The 23,823-nt window shown below is 45.2% G+C and overlaps 1 protein-coding gene across 2 annotated transcripts in view; it reads right to left on the minus strand.

The window, feature by feature from the left end:
* Positions 1-23,823, minus strand: part of Trpm8 (transient receptor potential cation channel subfamily M member 8) — an 85,040-nt gene that overhangs the window by 43,485 nt on the left and 17,732 nt on the right. For both annotated transcript variants that reach the window (XM_063236617.1, NM_001173090.1), the window contains 9 exons: positions 19,732-19,888; positions 18,742-18,919; positions 16,777-16,949; positions 12,389-12,563; positions 11,243-11,310; positions 9,870-10,067; positions 6,031-6,133; positions 4,590-4,708; positions 531-821 (listed from right to left, as the gene is read on the minus strand). In XM_063236617.1, coding sequence (XP_063092687.1) covers positions 531-821; positions 4,590-4,708; positions 6,031-6,133; positions 9,870-10,067; positions 11,243-11,310; positions 12,389-12,563; positions 16,777-16,949; positions 18,742-18,919; positions 19,732-19,888 — 1,462 coding nt within the window. The remainder of the gene's footprint in view (positions 1-530; positions 822-4,589; positions 4,709-6,030; positions 6,134-9,869; positions 10,068-11,242; positions 11,311-12,388; positions 12,564-16,776; positions 16,950-18,741; positions 18,920-19,731; positions 19,889-23,823) is intronic.

Here is a 23,823-nt window from a genome sequence, read left to right on the forward strand (position 1 = left end):
GATACCTTTGGGAACCTCCACTACCTCTCTTATTCACAAAAGAGCACCCAGAAATTCTTCAGCCCTTTATACAGGGAGCAGAGAGCTAGTCTCTAACACAGACCACATCCAGTTGGCCAGGACGAGTGAGCAGCCATTTGTTCAGCCTGCCCCCTTGTCAAATGCCTTTGGGAAGTGTGCCACACCACGCTTTGCAACCCAGAAAACTGCAACTAGCTTGAAATGTAGCATAGGACCTAGAGAGAGACATCAGGAAACTCACCAGGTACTCCTGAGTAGCGACAGAAAAGAATCATTAATGTCAGCGTGTCTACGTTATGGCAGTAAGGTAGGGAGTTGGAAAGATGAGGTAGAGAAAGGTTTTCGAGGAACACTCAAAATAACAGGACTCAAGAAGGCAGTGCTCAGGCCAGAGACTTAGCTCAGCAACATAAGCACCCGCCTGAGCGTGAGGTCATGAGTTCAATCCCCAGTACCAAAAAGAAAATAAAATTAAAATCAAAAAAGAAGGCAGCTCTCCCCTTACATACATGAATTTCCACATCCAGGTCATCCCTGCTACTTCTCTCTTCCTTCCAGAAGCTTCTTCGGAAGTTTGCAACCAGCTTCCAGACGAACGTGAGAAGGGCGTCATTATAGGAGTTCTTGGCGATCTGCAAGTTCCGGTACACGAGGGTGCTGAAGTGGTTGGAGAAGAGTTCGGAGAGGACGTCATCCGTGAGAAACTTCTGCAGGTTCAAGCCGTTCTCCAGAAAGAGGCGGACAAACTTGGGCCTGTCCTTTATGAGAGCCGTAAACATGACTTCTTGAAGGTCCGAAGACTAAAGAGAAAGAGCGGAAAGAACACTCACACCTTGGGTGGGAAAGAGAAGCACCCCAAGGCGGTTCTCTGTCTCAGCCACGTCTTATTTTAAACCACAAAGGAACATCTTCAACTTCGCTTTCAATCTCATTTTGAGAATGAAGTTTTTTTTCAGTTTTAACATTGGATTTTTGCTCCAGCATCGATATAGGGAGGCAGCGTAGAGAAATCAGAACTCAGCCAGATAAAGACACGGATGTGACCTGGGCTCTGCCCATGTGAAGGGGAAATGAGTGACCCATGGAAAGGGGATGGGCGTCAGGAAGTTGACCCAGTATCCGGCGTAGAGAAAGTGCTCAGTTCAAGGGTGAGGGGAGGCCAGTAACTCTTCACACATGCCCATGAGCCTGCCATAAGATGACTGAATTCTCACATAAAGTTGTCAAAATGGGACCCCTCAGACTCCCTGCACAGTGTAAAATCACCAGGCAGATATCAGCAAATCCCTGGAACACGTGACAGACAGTCAGACCCGATCACTGGTACCATTACCTCCACTTTCTGGACTACTGGTAAAGTGCATCTGTTAGGAGCTTCCCAAGAATCTTAAAATATTCAACGAAGTGGGCTACAGGCCGCACCAGCTCTGGGCTATGCCCTATGTGTCTTCCATAGTATTTTTGATTATTTGATTCCACTGCCAACATTTAAAACTTCAAACATTCCTTAAAATTTACACTTTTAACATTAAAATCCAGCCTTAAGAGTGGGCCCTGTGTCTTCAAAACCAAAAGTTTTGAAGACACAGGGCCCATCAGCGGTGCCAGGTGGCAGCTGCTTCCAGGCCCCTCAGCTCTCTGACCCCTGTAGTGCCCAAGGCTCTCCACTGTGACCTGCCTGTCCACTTTACTCTCGTGTCCTGTGCGATGTCTGGGTTAGGTGAGCAGCCTCTGCCAGGGGCAGCATTAATGGTTTTCGTTTCTGCCCAAGTTTGATCTCGTGGGGATTGCCTAGAGATGGAATCAGCAAGCTTCCTTTGCGTCCCCGCGTGGACCTCCCTGGACTCAGAGAGAACAGGCTCCGCTGGGGAACACTTTCTCATCTGCCCTCAAGGCAAGTGTTCCCACGCGCCCTGGTCTTACACACATCATTCTAAACACATTGCCTTTCCATTGCTCACTCACTACAGGCGACAGGGCAGCAGTTCTCAAACCTGGGGGACTTCCTACAGGATAGAATGCTGGGAGTCAGCCTCAGGCTTTCTGACTGAGTCAGTGCAAGGCAGTGCCTAGAATGTGCTCTGCCAACAGGTGCCCAGGGGATGCCAGGGGACACTAGGGACCCTGCTGAGATCTACAGGCACATGAGACAGGAGAAGGGCTCTGAGGTCAGACACATCATTCGTTATTTCCAAGCCTTGGTCTCCATATCAGCCAAAACAAGACTGTGTCTCTAGGCCTCAGTTTCCCTTCTCTGGAACAGGTGATAAGGAAGATGACAGGGGACAACACAGCTCAGGATCCTCGAGAGAGTCAGCTTCAGAGCCGGCTCTCAAGACCATCACTGCTTCTCCTTCTGAGCCCTCCCTCCAGCTCAGGTGTGTAACCAAAAAGAAACCAGATTCTCTGTGCGTGGGCTGGTGTCTCAGGCAAGCAAGTTAACAAAGAAATTGTCTGATGCACTGCAAAAGGTTGCACAAATATCACCATAGTTTGCAAAGACTTATTTATTTTCCAGTGAATGTTTATCTATGCTCGGTAAGTGCCAGTGTTCTAAACCCTCTGCAATCTCTTAATTGTTATCTGATTTAACCACAGTCACGACCCAGAGAGGTAGGAACCGCTGCTCTGTCTTCATTTTCAGATGGATGAGCCTCTGGGTGCTACTAAATGCTTAGCAGCCAGCTCCTGAATGAAAATACAGGTCTGGCTTATAGTGTGTGCTGATTCCCGTGGTGAAAATACCTGCACCATGGCCGATCGCCAGCTCCACATGTGACATCTTGAATGGAGAACTGGGGGGGGGGGTAATAGCAGGTAGCACACCAGTACGTGGTATTTCCGGTACATGGGTGTCTGAAATAACCTCCAGGACACAGGTAACCGGAAATGCAGTAAAAGAATTACAGAATGATGTGCCTTGGTTATTTCTTGTCTTTGTTTTTATAAAATTATTTAATTCTAAATTGCATAATTTGACTCTCAGTAATGCCTGTACTTGCCCTGAGTCACGGAGATGGACTGGCGCCGGCTGCCTACTCTTAATCATTAGGCTCTTTAACAATCTTTATCTGAGTTAATCAAATTAAATCTGCAATTCAAACTGTGCCTGAGTTTATGTTTATTTATGCCATTTGACTTTACTTAAATGGAACATTTCATACATGGATTCATTTAGGAATCAATCTATTAATCTACAGCTCTGCTCTCTCCACTAACAAAAGCCTTAGAATGTATAAGAGGATTCATTACACTGCGAAGACCAAATACAGAATAATGTTTACTAAAGGAATGAATAACTTAAACATTTATGAGGCATTACTTTATTTGCACTGCTATCATTAAAATTGATCAGATGCTAATATAAATCAAGTCTCAGTCTGATTAAACAATGGTAGGCTTGTTTGGTGTTTTCTGAATCTGGCTGCTAAAGATGCAAGTGATGGAATAAGCACCTTCAGATCTACACGTATATGGATAAAATTAAGTCCCTTCTCACTACTCACCGATGACTTCAACTGGTTCACAATGGCTGGAAATAAAGAAGCAGCCCTTGCAGACTCACACGGTGGTTTGTAATTGTTCTTACCGAATACACTGCTTGGGGTGACACAGCATTAGGTGTACACAAGGAACTCACCAGAAAATGTGGTCTTAAAACACTAACTGCCCCAGCCAGTGAGACAGGCTGCCCCCTGGAGGAGAGCAGTCTTTACTACAAGTGTAACTTCCATAGTGAAGGCACTATGGATGGCCCATAGTGCCCAGGTCTGTGACAGTCACGGAGGATCTTCAGTCCCCTCTTGTACACATCACTGGTGATAAATCTCTTATTGGAATTTGACTAGGTAAGTGTAGCAAAAAAGAGTGCCACTGTAGGGCACGGTGATGCCACACACCTGTGGTTACCAGCACCGCAGGAAGAAGAGGAGCAGGAAGGTCACAAGTTCAAATGCAGCCTGGGGAAATTTGACTGTTTAGCAAGCCTTTGTCTCAAAAAAAAAACCCTGAAAAGGGCCGGGTATGTAGTCAGTGTGATGAGCCTGGGTGCAATCCCCCTTACCACCAAAAAGAAAAAAATCAAAAAGGAAAGTAAAGAAGCAAGCTAGGAACGGAAGGAGGGATGCGGGAGGAAACTGCTGTCCTGAGTTTTATTCAAGCTACTTTCAACCACTTCCCATGATCTGGTGCCTATTTCCCCATGCTTTGGTCTCCATACTACTGAGAGCAGATGTGCTGCTCCACCTCAGAGAGTCACTCCTTGCATAACGGGTCCAAGGCTAGAAACCCTGCATGACACTGGCAGGGGCGGATATTACCTTATTTCAGGGCTCCATCTCTATTACCTCTTACACGCAGCCTCCTGTATCAATGTTTTTATCCCATGCTACAGACAAGGAAAGTGAGGCTGGCGACCCTGATGTACCAGAACAACCCCTTACGGCATCCAGGATGGAGGATCTCATTGGAATGGAGTGGCTGTGGTCAAGCCCTCCATGGAGGCCTGACCCTGGACAGCCCACAAGGACAGCCTTGTCCGGAGTATAGAATTTCCCAGTTGTGTTTACCTCCCAGCGCCGGTCGTTGGTAAAGATCTCGTCGCTGGCGAGGTCCAGCTGGTTCCACTCCAGCAGCAGCTTCAGCTGGCCGTTCCAGTTGTCCTTGTCTTGCTCATTAGTGCTGAAGGCTGCAAGAAGGCAGGGAGGAGTTTATAAATGAGAGACGCCCAGAGCCCTCGCTTCACCTGATTGCCACCCAGCCATATTCTGCACGTCCTCAAGTAGACAGTTAGGATCCCTAAGGTTACACTCTGTCCACAGCCTACCTTTACCGTCTAAGAAATAGGGTGTATTCATATCATTTCATAGATTCAGATTCCCTAAATGTGATATTTCAAGGATCATGCCTGATGATGCTCTTCTCACCTTTTCAAGAGCTAATATTTTCCATATCTATAACTCAATACAGTATAATTCCACTTAATAAATATTCTTACAGCCAAGTTTCTGGCAAGGTGGAGAAGAATGATTCTAATAAATAGCTAATGACTAAATCGCACTTCCTGCTGTGCCCAGCCCTACTCCTGTGCTCCGTGTTAATCAGGTGGTGCAGTGCATTGCCAAGAATGTGCTTACTTCAGGTAACACCATTTGGATTCACTTCCAAGGGGAGGACTATTTAACCCGACATTCATTCATGGCCTTTTCAGATGTGTAAGCCCTTGAAGTTGAATGCAAAGTTATTTACGCAAAACGTAAAGTGTGTGTGTATGTGTGTGTGTGTGTGTGTGTGTGTGTGTGTGAGAGAGAGAGAGAGAGAGAGAGAGAGAGAGAGAGAGAGACAGAGAGACAGAGAGAGAGACAGAGAGAGAGACAAAGAGAGAGAGAGAGAGTGTGTGTGTAAATCTAGGACAAAGTATTTAAAATGTTCCAAAAGGAGTCTAAAGACTGAAAAAAACTATTGTAACCAATATAAACAGCTATCTGGAGACTATCATGATCACATTTGATCGGCATTTTCATGATATAATTGTTATTCTGTCAAATACATAAATTTAGTGAAATTCGTCTCACTAGGCAATAATAGTCTATATTCCCAGTATTATAATCAAAATTAAGTGGAAGATGACAAAGTTGAGTATCCTTATGTGAAATATTTGGAACCAAAAGTGTTTCAGATTTGAGTCTTTCAGACATCGGGATACTTGTGTGGATATAGTGAGACTTCCTGGAGCCCGTCCACTCACTCATACACTTTATACACTCAGCTTGAATATATGTTATTCTTAATAATTATCTGCATGAAACAAAGTTTCAAGCTATGGAGTTTTCCATTTGTGGAGTCAACTGGAAACTCAAAATGTTTTATATTTCAAGCAGTTTGGATTTAAGATTTTTGGATTAGGGACACTCAACCTGCATGTCACTAACTGTGCTGTGAAAAGAAACCTAAGTTCAAAAAGTAAAGGAGTCGCACGAAGCTGAAGCTCTGAGGAGCTGTTTCCCTCACCTTTGTATAGGGCGTAGGAAATAGCGTTGCTCACAATTTCATCCCCAGCTTCTTCCATCTTAATCACTGTTAGCAGGTGAGAACATTCGAGAATTTCTTTGAGCTGACAACATTTAAAGAAAAAAAATTGTCAGACAATTGATTTTCAGCATGAAGATCATAGACTGGTCTCTTTGGGTGGGAAAGGTTTCCTCCCATCTTGTTAGAAAAGTATCTCTGGGGGAATCCCAGCTCTTTTTCCTTCATCAACAATGCAGGATCTCACAGCTTCCAATTATTAATCTGCAGTCATGAGTTCATGACCACAATGACAATAAAGCACAGGTTATACAGAGCACACAACATGGAAAGGCCCACATCAGAAAGCAGAGAGCCTCATTTGATGAGCGTGTGTGTGTGTGTGTGTGTGTGTGTGTGTGTGTGTGTGTGAAAGCCTGGGACATCACAGATGTCCAGTTGTCACATGAGTGATTAAATGAAGAAAGGGAAGCAGAAGACCACAGCAACTATCTAAGCAAGGTCATAAAGGCTTAAACCACAACAAGGAAAAGTTCAAATGCAAAAAAGAACCAAGAAGACTTGGTGACCAGAGAAAAGAAATACACAACTAGCTTTTTCAGCTTGGAGGACTTTTTTGTAATGTTTAATCTTAAACATTTTTCTAAATGAAAGGGGCCCCTAACTCCACAATCGGTGCATTTGGTGGGAGCTGGGTGAGGGAGGACGCCATCAGAGGAGGAGGAGTCTGGCTTCAAGTAGATGGGTTGGAAGAAGTGTAGGGTTTCCCAGCAACATCTGAGGATCTGGAATTTCAACCTCTCCTGAGCAGAAGCGGAAGTCTCAGAGCCTGGGGAGAGGGGAGATGTGAACTAGCGAAGGCCCTGGGATTTGGGATGAGCAGGGGAGTTTTTAAGCCTCTGTTTTCTGTGGAAGGTGGCCACAGAGGACTGGATTCAGAGCACTCGGGAAATAAGTGAGACGTGCAAGAAAACATAGACTGTGGGAAGCGGAAGGAGAGAATGGGAAGTCTGTCCTCACCATGGACACAGACCATTTCTGCTGCAGGCACCATTCTCTTCCGCAGTGTCTAATCCAAAATCCAGCACGCTGTGAGTGCTCAGTAATGGTAACTGAGTAAAGGTGTCACAATGGACAAATGGATGATACCTAGATTGCCTGAGGATCAGGATACCATGGACAGTCAAGTTCTTGAGAAATTCAGGAGTAGGTAATGGGGGAAATGCTATGACAGAGGTGTTGGAAGAAGGGGTGGTCCCAGTGGAAGAAGGGCAAGAGCTTTCTTAGAGGATCAATAAACCAAGAGTTTAGGTTCTGGGGTTGATCGTCATCCATATGATCAGTGAAGTCACTAGAACTACCCTAGAAAGTTGTTTATTTAGTATTTTACTGAATGCACCCATTCTTTAATTAACAATCCCCTCTTGAGCTTGGTCTTCTGGAAATCTGGACCTATTGCAAACTCCCATATGAGTGCATAATTAAAACGCTAGACTAATGTTTATTTTTAGTACATGCTTCAGATTAATATGATTACAAATACAATATTTAATTAGATATGAATATGAATTAGACATAGATCCCAGAAAGAATAATACAATCACAGAAGACAAAAAGTGTCTAACTTTTAGCATGTATAATATGGACTGCCTGCAATCGTTATTTTGAAGAAGAAATCAAAATTCATTATAAAAGGTGAGGGACCCCGTAAGTGGCCTCTGTTCTTTGCACATGACATGGCCCAGACCTCACTGAACAGCTTGCACAAGGAGAAAGGGGACAGCCCCCGGAATGGACCCAGGACCATCCTTGGTGGATAAACTGACAGTTGTCCATCCTTTCGCTTTGGTGTCTTTGTGCTGACCAATGAACTTCCTCCATCTATCATGGGATCAACGTACAGCACCTTCCCTCAACATGTAGCTTTGAGATGTGTCTGTTGTTATGTCTGAAACTGACTCAAGCTACCCAGCTATGAATGTTCAGTCTCAAACATGCGAAGGAAGTCCTTTGGAGAGGGAGCCTTTCATCTCTTGCCCACATATTTCCATGCAGAAGGAGCAGCCTTAGAACTGGGTCCCCAGCTACCCTCGGCCCTGCCACTTACTCAGGGTGACTACTGACTGTGTTCTGCCAGCGCTGGGCGCACCCACACCCCACACTCGGGGACTCAGCATAAGAAGACGCAGGGTGAGCACCTCCAAGCCCCATCTACCAACTGCCTCACCCTCCATAAAACTGCTGTTTTCCTCTCCATTTGCCCCCATTCTTACAGCCTTCTCTCAGCTGGACTCAGATAAGACACAAGAGTACCCCAGTAAGAACTTCCACAGAAAACTATAATTTTAGTAAAATCTGAAAAAGGCAGATTTCTCAGCACAAATACGGCTCAGCACCTCGGGAGTAGTCCACCACGGGGAGAAGGTTCATCTGTGTTGTCAAGCTTCAAACTTCAAACAGTGAGGCTTGATCCACAAAGGACTTGCTTCCCAAGTAAGTCAGACCCCTCTACTCCATCAGGATTCTTGGCTAATGGACTTCTTGTGACACATAATGAGGCCATGATGGATCCAATTCATGTAACTTACTTACAGGTACCAGAGAGTAAGAAGAGAAGGTAGCCAGGTACCTGAGAAGGCTGAGATGACTTGTTTTGTTTTCTCTACTGGGGATTGAACACAAGGTCTTCACGCTAATTCCCAGCCTTTTTCTCTTCTTTCTTTCTTTTTCTTTTCAGACAGGGTCTCACTAAGTTACTGAGTTTTCCAAGCTGGGCTTAAATTTTCAATACTGTCTTGGTTTCCCAGAGGAGACTTTTCTTGTTTGTTTGTTTGTTTGTTTGTTTTATAAGGCTTTCCCTTAAAGCATGCCAAGGGCTATCATGAACACAAAGAAATGACCTTCCTTATTCTGGGCTTTTGGTTTTCTGCATTTGATATTTTAAAGCCTTTTGATGACTAGATAGAACTAAATACTGTTGGAATGCCAATCTCATTGAAAAAATATTATTATTTAAGCCTTCAATTCTTATGATGAAAGGGGTTCTATGATGAAAATAACCTTTGCAGTCTTGATATTTCCTTTAAGGAAAAAGTTCTAGGTGGCAGCGCATGCATCTAAAAATATCCAACCATCTGAGGCCATTCCCAAAGGGGCAGATGGAGATGGTCCTAACATTTATGTGCGCTTTCTACTGATGTGAACAGGCAGAAAAATGCAGATCACTACAGATGGACAGCAGTCATGAAAAGAAGGAAAGCTAGAAAGTCTTGTGCTAATATGTTGAAGTATTTTGTAAGTAAAGCAGTGAGAAGCATCATAACTATTCCAATAAGTCTGCCTTTTCTTATACGATCTCTATGAAAGATGAGAGATTCGGAACTGAAGCATAGGCCAGTGGATGTCAAAGGCAATTATCCAGACGTCAGTTTCTCCAGTAGATGCAGACTCAACGTAATGCCCTCATGTATAAGGGTTTATTGCTGCCTTTGTCACTGACTCAAAGCCCAGAAGCACATTTGCTGGCATATAGCATAAGAGAAAGAGCCCATGCCTTGCAAACTAACTGGAGTTTATTAAGCCCAGCATGGCAGCCCTTAGGAGAAATGGACACTTGGAGTATTACTTAACTTATCTGAGCGTCAGCTGCTAGTCAGACACCTGGAGTGAGCTGGAGTAGACTCAGAATCATGGAGGAAGTGCAGAACACCCACAGCTGCTGGATACATGCGCAGGTGTGCCACATCAGGTATTTCGCCCTCCCCTTCCCACGAGCTTGGCTTCCTTTTCCTCGACCCCTCAGTGTCTCCCCCAAAGCTCACCCATTTGATCCAGCTTTCGGTCTCTTCCTCAGGCAGCCGGGACACAGTGCGGGGTAGAAAGCGTACCAGCTTCTCCTTGACCATAGAAGAAGTCAAGGCATCCTCAAGCTCCACCAGGCTGGCGATCACATCAGCAATCTGCCCCGAGCCTTCCACCACCACACAAGGAATCTTACTTTTGACGGCGGTGTTGATGGCCTGGGAGAGCGGAGAGAGAGATGGACAGATGCGAGACACACTGGTCATCAACAGATCCCAGCTCAGGACTGAGGTTCTAAACCAAGTCAGTGGCCTAAATACATGAGCATTTCCTTGCATGTCTTCCTTTGGGACTCTGATGTTGAATCAGAAGCAAACCAAATGTTTGCCATTGCCTTATGATGAGAAAGGTAAGCAAGCTGGTCATACAGCATCCTATGCCAAGAACAAAGTCCATGATAAGGTCACTGGGGAAACCTCATGCAGTGTAAAGGAATGAACAAGGAGATATGCTCACTCATGATTCTAAGCAACTTTGTGAGCCAGTACTCATAACCCCAGGAATGCACCCTGGTGAAGAAAGGGAAAGCCAAGGATTGCGGTTTTCCTTCCATCATCCAAGGCTTAGAGTTAAAGAGGACGGGAAAAGGGAATATGCAACTCAACAAGGGTATTAATTAAAAATAGGGGTCACACATTATTTTCTCCTAAGGTCCACTTCTTACAAAAACAAACTATTGAAAATAGGTCTTCCCACACAGGTTAGGATGCAGTCACTCTGGGGATCTTTTTTAAAAAAACAAACAAACAGAAGCTGGATGCCAGCAAGAACTCAGGAACATCAGAGTTGACAACGTGGGTGGGGAGGCTGAGCTCTCGCTCAATTGCTCGGTGTCACCAGGGCAGCATCAGCCTTGAGGCTGCCCAGACTCCCAGAATTGCTCAGCGCTCAGGATCTCTTTGTGTAGGGTCGCTGTATCCCTGGAAGCCATGAAGATGGGGCTTAAGCAGTCTGCACACAGCGACATGGAGGCCGCCTGTGTGATAGCTCATTTCCCTGCAGGTGGAGAGGCCAGAGTTTCTACTGCACACCCTGAGCACTGTGCTAACTCTCAGGAGTGAATGTCCACTCGTCTCCTTGGCCAGCTGACGGTCAAAGCTGACACTGAACACAGTGGCTGTTTGTGTCACTTCAATTCCTCCTCCCAGATAGTCTCAGCTTAGAATCAATCCAAGTCTGTTAAGGACACAGGAAGGGGCATGGAGACATTACCTATTTGCTCTAATAAAACAGAGTAGTCAGGACAGAGCAGATGAACCCCAAGTCCCTGAAAATGTGAATTTGCTGGGTAAACTTGTTCAGGGATATGCTTAAAAATGAAGCCAGGACTCACTTTCAAAGTTTCTCTTCCACCGCCTTGAGCAAAACACACAATGGGGATTTTGCCACCATAGTTGGAATCTGTAAAATATAAAAAGTAAAGTTTATTTTGTACTCTATAGACATACTTGCCTACCTCCTGGAATAAATACATCAGGGGCTTCTGTTCTGTGAGCTCAGGGCTCAAGGTGACAGCTGACAGCTCAAGGACGTGACCTTGACCATGCTTGCCTACCTCCTGGAATAAATACATCAGGGGCTTCTGTTCTGTGAGCTCAGGGCTCAAGGTGACAGCTGACAGCTCAAGGACGTGACCTTCGATTACTGTGGAAGAGTCTTTGTTCACTAGACTAGTAACAGCATGACCCAGGTCAGGTGGCCATTCGTCCCTGGTATTTAAAATGCTGAAGACTGCCCTTGATTTACTTTTGCTAATGAGTGTCTAGTTTCAAGTTTATCCTTAGAGTAATAATTGCTTCACACATTTGCATAATCCTATGCTTTCTCAAGTAAATAAAAAAATTTGCATAATGAGGTGTTCTCCTAATGAAGTTTAGAGTATATCTAAGTCTTTCTCCATGGATACCTCACTGCAAAAGGAAAATAATTAATAGTATCTCCCACAAGTCCTTGAGATGAAATCTGTAACTAAATCACAAGGTAATTTGGTTCCACGGTGGGACGCAACTCAACAGCTGCTCCACAGAAAGCGAGAGTGTATGTCAATTATCAGATCAAAGATGGGCTTTCGCGCAAGTCCACAGAAATAGCCAAGATTCACCAAAAAAATCTCAGCACCCAGTTGTTTAACTAGTGGCTTTGTTCTTCATCATTTCCACCTTAGCTCATTGCATTGCTTCTTAAACTCATGTTTACCATCACTGATTTGATTTGTTCTGAAGTGCTGTCTGGCAGAAGAGAAGCCACTCTGTTGACAAATGGCGCTGGAATAAGACAGCATCTGTCACAGCCTTTGGCACCTGGGAGGGTACATGTCACAGTGGCCTGGGCAGAAGTACTCTCAGGTGAAGAAAGGAGACTGATGACAAGGACACCTAATCAGAATGGCTTATCACGCATCACTTAACAACCGGCAGGTGTTATTGGCACTGCCACTACAGGGCACCTATATCCAGTACCCTACTTCCTAAACACTGACCTGGACTTGTGCGCTCAGAGATGTACTTCTCCAGCTGGTTCCGGAGCTTGGCTTCGATGGTGGGGTGTCCGTGACATCCATTATCCACAAGCAGCAGATGGGTGTGATTGTTGTCCAGGATGTACAGAGGGTCTCTAGTGAAGTCATCCATAATGTACTGAGCCGAAAAATGTTCCTGCAAAGTATGGAGAAGCCTGCCTCTGAGATTCTCTTGGTCGATCACGATGCATGAAGGCATTTGTGTGATCCTGTTAAAGCTAATAACATTGGGTTCAACTATATAGGTGCTTCACCCCAGATTCCAAGGTTCATAAGAGACTTAAGGAGCTGATACCACAGGCTTTCTTTTAAATATAAAGAAGGAGAGGTTCAGGTGGTTGGGTCAGCTCGCCCAAGGTCACATGTATGGCTGGTAACAGTCTAAGTGCTGGATTCTCAGTCCAGTCTGTGGTCTACTGGCATGAGCTCTTTTGCATAAATTTACTAAAATGGATAGCATTCAAAAGTATACATATATATATATATATATATATATATATATATATTGTGTGTGTGTGTGTGTGTGCACTGTATGGGAGGCTGACATACAAGAAGAGATAGACATTGAGATATACAGATATGAATATGTAGATAAGATACATGTTTGTCTGGAATCTGTCGTACACTAAGACCTAGACTTTAGAAGATAAGTAACATAGTCTTTGTGCTTGAGAAATGCCCAGTAACAAGACCATAAAAAGAAACAATTAAAAAAAAAAAGAAACAATTAAATAGATAAGTTGTCCTGGCAAGAGCAGGGGGTCAAAGGCTGGGCAAGAATTTAAAGAAAAGAATCTTCACGTGTGGGTTCCTGACTCTTAAGTTCCTCTCCAAAGCTGTTTAGCTTTAAAGTCCCAGGGCTGCATTAAAAGATGTTTCAACTTTAACTAAAAGCACTGAATGTGAGTTGAAAACTCAAGGAAGGGAGGAAACTTTATTGGTTCTGCTAATGACACACACAGAATCAATACAAAAGTGGAAAGGAAGGACAGTTCAAACATTCCAGCTCTGTCCTCTAAGAGTTACTGCCCCATAGCAGCATCAGGCAGGAGGGCCCGAGCCTGGCAAATGAGACAATGTTGGCAAGAAAAGCACAGCCAGTGTTTGAAGGAAGACCCTCAAACTTCCACAGAGCAAATAATTCCCACTTCCATTACACCCTCCCAGCACACAACCCTGAACCCAAAGCCTTGACCAGGAAGGAACAAAGGGAAAAGCCAAAGACTCTTTCCTTTATGTATGAAGACACAAACAACTAAGAAATCATTGGCTAATCAAATGTAGCAGGATAATGAAGTCACATGCAGTTGAATGAGTGCGCAGACTATAATCCCAACACTGTAAGAGGCCAGACAGGAGGATGGAAAGTTCAAGTCCAGTCTGAGAGAGTTAATGAGCTGCTTCTCAAAATAGACAGGAAAGAGGGAAAGAAGGAAAGAAGGAAGGAAGGAGAGGAAAGGAGAGGAAAGGATAGGAGAGGACAGAGAGGAGAGGAGAGAGGAAGGGAAGGAAGGAAGAAAGGAATAAAGAAAGAAAGAAAGAAGGAAAGAAAGACAGAAAAAAGGAAGTCTGGGGATGTAGGTCAGTGTGGAGACCTTGGGTTCAATATCCTGAATCACAACAAAAAAGATAAAATCATTTGTGTTGTTTCCTGGACTCAGCCCATTAGGTTATAGATAAAAGAAAAAAAAAAAAGCAGCTTCATAGCTGTAAAAGACTTTTACACTCAGCATTCACTCTTGACTTTAAAAAATTATCAACTAGAAATAAAAAGTTGGTATCTCATGACCCTTTTGTAAGTACATGCATATTGAACCTGTAGTCAGATCCCATTTATCAGTGAAATATTGGAACCATTCCCACTAACTGGGCCGCATGTTTTGCTGGCTGCCTGTCCGGGGATCTGCTATCAGAACTGCTACTTACTGCTGCTTCGACATTACAGCCAGTGTGGGAAGATATGCAAAAACTGCAGGGTACCATGAGATCAAAGAGCTGTTTTAAAACTGAAGTTACCTAACAATGATAGTGCTGCCAACCTAGAGTGCTCAAAGAACATACTGAAAAACTGTTTGAACTAGGAAGACAATATAGTAAGTTTCCGATTGAAAACAACAACAAACAAATCAATATTTTCATATAGACCAGAAGAAATTGCCTCAAGAATTACATTGAATCAATACCTTATTTATAATAAGAAGAGTATAAGATCTCTAAGAAGAAAGATGTGGAATCTACAAAAATAAAAAAACTGTAAAACTGTCCTGACAGTGCAGACTCACACAAGCTGCGGACCCATGTCATGCATCTTATTGATGTGACATTGTCATAGTTTTAATTTTCTTGGTATCAGTTACAGTTTGAATATGATTTTACTCAGTGAATGTGTGTTATTATCATTGCTGCTTGTTCTGTCTTGGTGACTGTACCTAACAAAGGTCTCATAACATTGATGAGGAAGAAACATGATGACAAACAGCCAAACATATTTTGCAAAACAAAAACTACACAGAGACCTGGGCTGTCTCTGTAAATGCATAAATGACATCATGATGGTATTTAAAGTGTAGTACTGATTTAAAAAAAAAAAACCTGATGAAAGAATATTCTGGAAGAGCCCCGAAGAGCAGGGTGAATTGTCGGAACTTGTGAGGTGCAGCATCGTTGCATGTCACCTGCCAGCTGTTTCCGTTTCAACCCATCCCCAAAGGCTGTGCTTTACAATGAAGCCTTGAGTAGAAACCACACAGGAGGAGATGGCCACAAGTTCTTCTAAACAGTGGGCTTCAACTCATATAAGAGACCAAAAGCCATTATGCAGAGAGAAACAGTAAGCAGAGTGGGAAGCCAGCCACAAGATCATACACATTCGTTACGAAGCTACACTGTCACTCAAGATTATAATTAACAGAAGCTTAAAAAGAATAAAAACTAGCATTAAAATCTGTCTCTACAAGCAACATGTCTATTACAAAGGTTTGAAAAATGTAGAAAATAAGATGAACACTAAAATTGTATATAATTCTATGATCCACTGAGAGGCATCAAGATTTTCATACATTTAGCTTTTTTCTAGCCACATATGTCTTTTCTATAATTTTATACTTAAAACTATATATCCAATACCATCAGAACATCTTTAGAAATATTATCTTCATAGCTCCATAATTTTATATCATGTCTATATAGCAACCTACCTGAAGATTGTCCTATGTAATAATAAATATTAACAGATAATACTTGACTGTTACCAGAGATGCTTCCATGAACATCTTTACTCAAATGTGAAATTCTCCAGCAATGTTTTTATAAGTATGATTGCGGGACCTGTAGTATGAACAGTTTCTATGATCATGACACATACTTCTGCATGGTTTTCTAGAAAAACACAAATTTGCTAGCGAGAAAATCTGTAAAGATACCAGACTTCTGCATGTAAGTAAAGATTATAAACTTTTTTTGTAAGTTAGCATGTACTAAATAACTGTTTTTACTTGCTAGGTTAAGCCATCCGACTGAAAACAATTTGGAAGATAATTTTCTCATTTCCATTTAAGCCCCTTCAGTGATAATTCCTTTATTTGGATGTTCTAGTTCCTCTTGAATCAGTTTTGGAAAATTAAAGTTGTATAAAAAATAGCAGCTCTCAAGAAATCTTAAGATTTATTGTTATACAACCATCTGGGTACTCTCAGTTCACAGAGATCCTGCTGAAACTTCCAAGCTTGATGCAAAGCCCTAGGTGTTACTCCCTAAGTTCACTTCCAGGAAACTCAGGGCAGAGTGCTCTCACAGGCCTCTTAGGGAGCACAGTAGGTGATCTGAACTCCTGTGGTGCAGCCCAGCAGTAAAGATACTGAGTCTTTTGGCATGGATTCAGGTTGTGTTATGAAGAACAAAGGACCTAACTGCTAATGTGAGATTTCTTATTTTCTATCCTTCTCTCTCTCCACCCCCCTTCCCCTCTCCTCTTATACTGGAGATTGAATCCAGGGTCTTTGCACTGAGCAGCATCGCCAGCTCATTCTTAATGTTTTGCTTTGCTTTGCTTTGCTTTGTGACAAGGTATCACTAAACTGATAATTTGCTCAAATTGAGTTTGAATTTTCAGTCCTGCTTTGGCCCCCTAGAAAGCTGGGACTGCAGGTACATGCCACCACACTCAGTTTATCTTCAACAATTTTAACGAGTAAAGTGCATCTAATATTAACATCTTCTTGGAGTGCTTTACCTAGCATGCCTGTTTTTAATCCCCATGATCCGAAGCCTGTCCTCGAATGGCAGGCTTCCTGAGGCCACAGCCCTGTGCCCTGGTCTTTCTCCCACCTGACCTTCCTGTTCCACTATACCTCAGCCTCACAAGTCCTGACGAGGGTGTCCCGGTTGGAGACCATGCCCCAAGCCGCGATGCCGATGGCCACAATGTTCTCCTCAGAGTTCCTGCTGATGGTGTTGTCTCTCACCACCTCCCCGATGTACTTCATCAGGCCGTAATGGGTGCCTCCCGTGAGAATCCAGGCACCTGCCAACAGGGGTGAGGGACACATGTTCAGCGGGCACTGGGCAGGGTTTCCATCCTGTGCTTACAGACCCCTGGAGAAGCATTCATGTCCATGAGTGCCAGGCCACAGCAGTGGTAGCCACACCACGGAACGAACCTGGCCTGCCACTGCATGGGCAGGGAGGGGAGGAACACTTCCAGTCCCCCATGATTCCTCAAGGTGCTCATCAGAAAACACAAGTTTCTGGCCCCCATCTAGATCAACAAGGACCTCAGCCTCTCTCGGAGCGAGCTCAGCCAGCCTGAATCCCTAATCCATCTCTAGGGGAGTCTTGTACGGGAAGGGAGTTCCTGGCCCAGGCCTCTAAGGAAGCTAAGCAGGGGCCCTTCGGGTACCATGTCCTCAGCAGTCAGATCAGAGTGGCTCAGCCAGGGAAGGCCCTGGTACCAGCGATTTTGCTTTCTCCATAATTCCATGACTTTGCATGTCTTCTGAAGATTTACGTTCAGTGACATTTTCAGTGCCAAGGGTTTTGCGTGTGAGTGGGTATGTGTCTATGTGTGAGCGCAGGTGCAAAACAGAAACCTACTAGCATAATGGAAATGTCTGCCCATGTGGGATCCACCGAGGGGCAGTGGCTGGCCTCTCCAGGTCAGCCCTAGGGAGGGAAGCTTCAGCAGTAGGGAGGCAGCCTTTCCTGCGGTTGTGGTTGTAGGAAAGCACTTACACTCACTGTCTAATTCCATTGCTGTCTCCAGCAGTGAGGAACAAACTTAGTTATCTGCCCCATCCAAGTCCTTCAGACACTGTAAAATCACTGCACTTACCTGGTTCACCTCTGCAGCCAATTCTCAGGAGCCAGTGCCCCCAAGAGAACACTTCTCCACCCTGAGCAAGACAACCCCCTGTCATCTAAGTAAGAATGAGCATATTTTCAGGCTGGTAACTTTTGTCTGATTTTGTCTACTACATTGCTAGCACCTAAAATACCTCTGGGCACAATGCAGGCACCTAATAAGTATTTGTCGAATGAATGAATGGTTTGCAGAAGTTGGTAGCAAGGAAGCTCAAGTGCTCGATTTCTTAACAAAATGACAACCCATAATGATCCTCTGGATGGTCAGGAAATTGGGAAGAACCAATGGAGATGAGATTCCCAGGTTCCTCTTTGCAGGCAGTGGAACCTCGGATTTCAAATAAGACACATTTCCTTAGCTCCCTCAATCAACTAATCTTCACCAAAGAAATTTCCAAAGGCGAAGCTCAGGTAAACTGCTCTTCATCTGTGGAAGTGAGTGGAAGGAAAATCTAGGAAGCTATTGGCATGGGCTCTTCCTACTCTGATGAAGGTCCCAGAAAGGCTGCACACCAGAGCCGGATATAAGGAGGTCAGAAAGACATGGAAACGCTGCATAGATCTGGAGCCAAAAGGAGAAACAAAGAATTTTTACTTTAATGGACATTGTAATGATACAATGGATCATTTGTTAGAGAACAGTGGTTCCCACTCTTGGGAGAAAAAAGCTGAGGAACTCGGGGAATAAAGGCAAAAAAGACCCCAAACAAACAAACAAAAACACCTGCTGAGCTAAATATCTCAAGTCACAAAACAACCACGCGCTTCCTTGGGAAGCAGACATTTGCACAGTGCTTACAATTTGCCAAGCACTGTTCCTATCTCCACCCCAGCAAATTAAGTTTCCTGCCGAAATTCATCAGAGCATTCGGGGTAAAATTCTACAAGTCAATGATACAATAAAAATCCCGAGGGAGCTCGCCCCCCCCCCCATGCTCCCACCCCCAGGCGTGCACCTTTGGACTGCGCAATGTAGATCAGCCTGCTGAAGATCTTGCGCATTCGCGGCTTCAGGGCAAAATTTTTGGCGCCCCCGGTCACGGAAATGACCAGGTTGGGTGTTTTTAGGTGCCAGTGCTGGGTCAGCAGCTCGTAGAGGATTTCCGCGTCCGTATCGCAGGACAGACGGATGTACTGTGGGGAAGGAGAGAACCAGGTAGTGTCCGGCTCCCACCCGCCCCACCCTTTGTCCAGCCCTTCCCGAGGGAGCTACAGGGCTGTATGGGGAGGTGGCTGGGGAGCGAATTGCAGCAGCACCGGAGGTGGGAGGTGAGTCCATGGGGTGACTGTACTGGAAGGAAGTGGACGTGCCCCAGAAAAGTGCCAGAAGCCTGGTGAGATATGGGCCTCTACCTGCAGTTCCACAGATGTGCCCGTGGGGTGCCATTCTGGGCTCCTGTGGGTGCCCTGAGAGTCTGGGCACCAGAGATGGCACTGGCAGGTCCCGAGGCAGTGGATGCAGCTGGGCAGCTGCAAGGACAGAGCTGAGGGTCTTAAGGGGCCAGTGTCCCAGCTTCCAGCCTGGGCAGCCTGTGGACAGCGCCTAACCCAGTGAGACAAGGAGCCCTGAGGAGCCCCTGCGGTGAACCCCAGAAACCTATGGTACAGAGGGAAGTGTCACTGTGCAAGAGGCCACATGTACTCTCAGAAATGCCATCTACCCAATTACACAGGATGGAGCCCAGGCCACCACAGGGTCTTGGGTAGCCATGACCCCATGAGTGCCTGTTCGGTGGCTGCCTGCAGTGGCTCTGTGACAACCCTGGGGAGTTTTCCCAGGAAGTGTAACCTGGTTACCACCATTTGACACTTACACAATTCCTCCTTTTCTGCCATCCCTTCAAGTAGTTGGCTGCCCACCTCTCCTCTAGCTGGTTCCAGCTCACTACAGTGCCCACAGTCTCTCTCAGCTTAGGTGCTGGCTGAGGCTGGAAACTACCCCTTACCTTTCCTTTCTTCCCCAGCGTCTCGAACTGAATGTCCCCGAAGGCATCCGTGGGCAGCTCCTTGGTGTGCTTCTTGTAGTTCCACTTGTCACTGTCATTGACCTGGGTGCCTTCGATGTGCTGGCTCCGGGCGTAGCCACACTTGCACAGGTTTTCCCTGAGCCACCCGGCATCGGTGGAAAGGAACAGATTTCATTGGATCTCCTTAAGGAGCTCAAGCCACTTCTTGCAATAAGCCATGCATTGTGTGTTTAAACACACAGAAAAGAAGCCATCCAATTGCATCCTATCTGCAGACCCCATCACACCTTAGCCTCCTCATCTCACTTGGTTGCAAAGACACTACAGCATATTGATGCTTCCAGGTTTTTATTGCCCTGTTCTAGGAGCCAGGACTGGAGGTCAGAGTCTTGCTCTCTCCTGAGTGCTTTTCGGGGCAAGCACTCATGAGGCGCTTATGGGTCTGGGTCTCTGAAATCTGGAAACTGAGCCAGGTGTGGTGGTGCTTGCTTGTAATCCCAGTCCTTGGGGGGCTGAGGCAGAGGACTGCCAGAAATTTGAGGCCAGTGTGACTACAGGTATTCCAGTCTGAACTACATACCAAGACCTTGTGTCGAAAAAAACAAACAAACCAGAAAACAGAAAACAAACAAAAACCTGCGAAGCGTCAGCTTCTCACACAGCTTATAACCTACAGGAGTCCTGGGGCGGACCTCAGTGCCAACCTGGGCAACTTCCTGGACAACAGTGCTGTCCTAAACTGGTGTGAGCCATTCCTTCCTATGGACTGTGCTCCCTGGGAGATGTTGTCCTCTAGCAGGAGCCCCAAATAGTCCAAGGTTTACAGAGACCTTAGTTCCTATGCTGGACATTAGCTGCTTGGGAGTCTTTCAATAATTTGAGGACAAACTGCAATAAGCACTACCACTCAAAAGTGCAGCAAAACTAAAAGCCATTGGCTGTCAAATGACACATACCCATGACAGGAAACTGGAAGAGAATAAAAACATGCACAGTAAGGGGTTAATCCTCTTCCATGCCTACTTCAGAAACATACTGTAATCATTCCACAAATACTGATCAAAACCCACTATGGGTCAGATCCCAGCTGAGGTCTCACCATCCCAAGCAACCTTGATAAGTTGCTCTTGAGCTCTTGCAAGGGGCCATGAACAAACCTGGCCACATGCATCGAGGTACAAGCACAACAGCTGCTTGTATCCTGGCAAGGTCCCTCTCCTACAGAGCCTCCCGGGAGAACCAGAAACAAAGCAGATGTTTGCCTGGGGCGTGGGCCCTGCCCTGTGAAGGTGACCTTTAGCTTCAGTGATGCCCTGTACAAGGTGAGAAATGACAAAGGAGGGAGCAACCAAAAGGAAGCAAAAACACAGTAACAGAAAGTCTAGAAACTTGACCCCTCTCTGGGTAGGGCTGTGGAACATCCTGCGAGCTGAATCTCCAAAGAGATGAACAGTAGCAATGAAAAAGTTCTGGTTTGGCCCCAAGCAAGGCTCCCCTACAGAGACAGAATTCAGCCTCCTCCTGGCTTCTTTCTGCCTGTCTCACCATTGCTCTGCCTCTCTCCTCCTCTTTCTCTTTCCTTCTAGTCAATTTTTGGACAAAATTCAGAAGAGTGCTAGGAATTCGTCAGAGTGCTTTCCCAAGGGAGCTTGTAATAACAGAGTATGAAACACATCTGACCACAGGAACAAGGCAGAGGCACACAGCAAAGGAGCAGTGAAGCAAGAAGGGCCACCACCGCCACCACAGGGTGACTGAACGTCCTGATTTGCCCCCACATAGTCCCGAGTGATATCTGTTACCCATGTCTCGTAGATTCATGCCTCTGTCACTCTTACTGCTTTCCTAGTTTCTACCATAAAGAATGTGGTCATCCGCCTCTAACTCAAAGGAAAATGGACCATCAGGTTGCAACGACAATCACGGAGTTTAACCCTTTTTCACCTCCAGCATCTGTGTGGAGTATACAGTCCCAACAGCCACACAGGGAACCCTAAATAAGGATTCATAAAATGAGGAAATCTGGTTAGGGTTGTGTCCTGCCAAGCTATCTTGTATTCTCTGTTCCAGTGCTTCTGGCCCATAAGGGTATTCTACAAATATCCTCTGAATGAGTGAGAGATTGATACATTCATGGGTCTTCTGGTAGTTTATATTGAAAACATTGGTCTTATAAGTAGTTTGTGTCCTCGTGCATCCCGGATGATTTTGGTGCAGAAGGAGCCCTGCACGTGATGTGCCTTTGGAAGTACAGGTGTGTCTCGCTCCTGGCTCCTGCCTTCCTGCTCTTCAGGGCTACCATGAAGTGATCAGCTTTCTTCTACCACATTCTGCCATCTTGATGTTGCTGCTAGGACCCAGCTGACCATGGACTAAGCTTCTGAAACCAAAATAAATCCTTCCTTTTCTAAGTTGTTTGTGTTAGGCATTTTTACCCCCAATGCTGGAAAGCTGACTAACACAAGCTCTTTGTAACTGGAAGTCTCAGTTACTAGACAGTATGGAAGTCATTATTTCAAATATTTGTCAAAACAATCAATGTTTTCCAGAACTATAAATATCGAGTGAGAGACCAGATATACAATCATTCTTCCCCAGCATCCTGTCGCCATTTAGAGTGGCTCCCAGGGGCATCACTCAATTTGGCCAAAGGGGAGTAAAAGAAGTCACATAGAATTGACCACAGTCTCCTCCACACATTCTCTAAACCCCAGCCCTGACCCAAGGCTGCTTCCTAAAGCTCCTCTTCTCTCCCCATCACTGCCACTGTCCCTCTGTCCTCTGGGCCATGTCCACACCCACCCCATCTCATTGCAGGAAGGGGAGAGGATTTACTGCTCTATTTATCCTTGCTTCAAAGGAAGACAGATTTTTAAGCCTTTCTCTGCCAAGGGGAGGGGGTGCATCTCAGGTGACCTTGATCAAGAGAGGTACCTGGCTCTGCCCATCTTTATGGTTTATGGGCTGGTAGCCCTCTAGGAACTGGTTTGCATAGGTTGTTTTATATATGGAGAAGTGGGTTTTCCAGAAAGTCATTCCACCCACAGCTTAGAGGAGAAATCCATGAGGGGTGACAGACAGAAGAGCTGGAGAGGAGGAGAGAAGCATCACAGCCCTACATCTAGTACTCAAGCCAGAAATTCTGGATGCTATGGAGCTACACTATCTAATATGGTAGCCACCAGCTACATGTAGTTATTTTGTTTTATATTTCAATTAAGTGAGCTTAAGTTGATGGGCAGCCACTCATGGCTGCCATATTGGACATCACAGATATAGAACCATGGGAGAAAGTTCTAGTGCACAGGGCTGAGAGTGCAGAAGCAAGGTCCTTGTTGCCTGCTTTTACCTGCAACCTGGCATAGCCAAGAGAGTGAGAATGGAAAAGAACAAGCCCAGATCCAGGGAATTATCACCAGCTCAAGAGTGCCAGGAGGTAGCCCTTAGATTGACAGCATATCTCAGAAGGCACCAACATAGCAATAGTCTACCATCACCCTCCAGTGACCTCTCAAGAAATAAGCATCACAAGAGGTTGAAGTGAAGAGTCGTCTGCTTAGTTTAGGTGTGGCAACCCCAAGGTCTCTAACAGGAGACTCAGTTGCTTATATTAGTACATGTGACAAGCAGCAGCAAGAGGGATGTCGATATTAGCAATCACTTTGGCTGATTCCCTTATCTGGTGGGCAATTTAGATTCCACAGAGTAGTCTCAGAACCAACAGAGAGATAAAAAGAATAAATACAGGGAAATGTAAAGCTGTCTTACCACTGGCTGACAACCTTGCTTCCATTCTGAGATGGGAACTAGAAAGCCTTAAAGTGTCCCTGTCCTCTGTTCCCATTGCTGAGAGCCATGGCTACTTGTCACATCTCCTGTCACTTTGGCCCAGACTTGGGGAGTCAGCAGGCACTACCAAGAGAATACTGATGTGTTTCCTTTGTTTGCATCCACTTCTTGTCTTGCTGGTAAGTACACCCTAGTTTTCCTTTGAGAAAACATCACTTTTGACATGGATTCTGTAAGGACGCATCACCCAAGCTTAGCCAAGCCATAGATCCTCTCACCCCC

This window comes from Cavia porcellus, unplaced genomic scaffold (assembly GCF_034190915.1).
Source record: "Cavia porcellus strain 051 isolate PalLab524CR breed Dunkin Hartley unplaced genomic scaffold, mCavPor4.1 scaffold_26, whole genome shotgun sequence".
NCBI classification, from domain to species: Eukaryota; Metazoa; Chordata; class Mammalia; order Rodentia; family Caviidae; genus Cavia; species Cavia porcellus.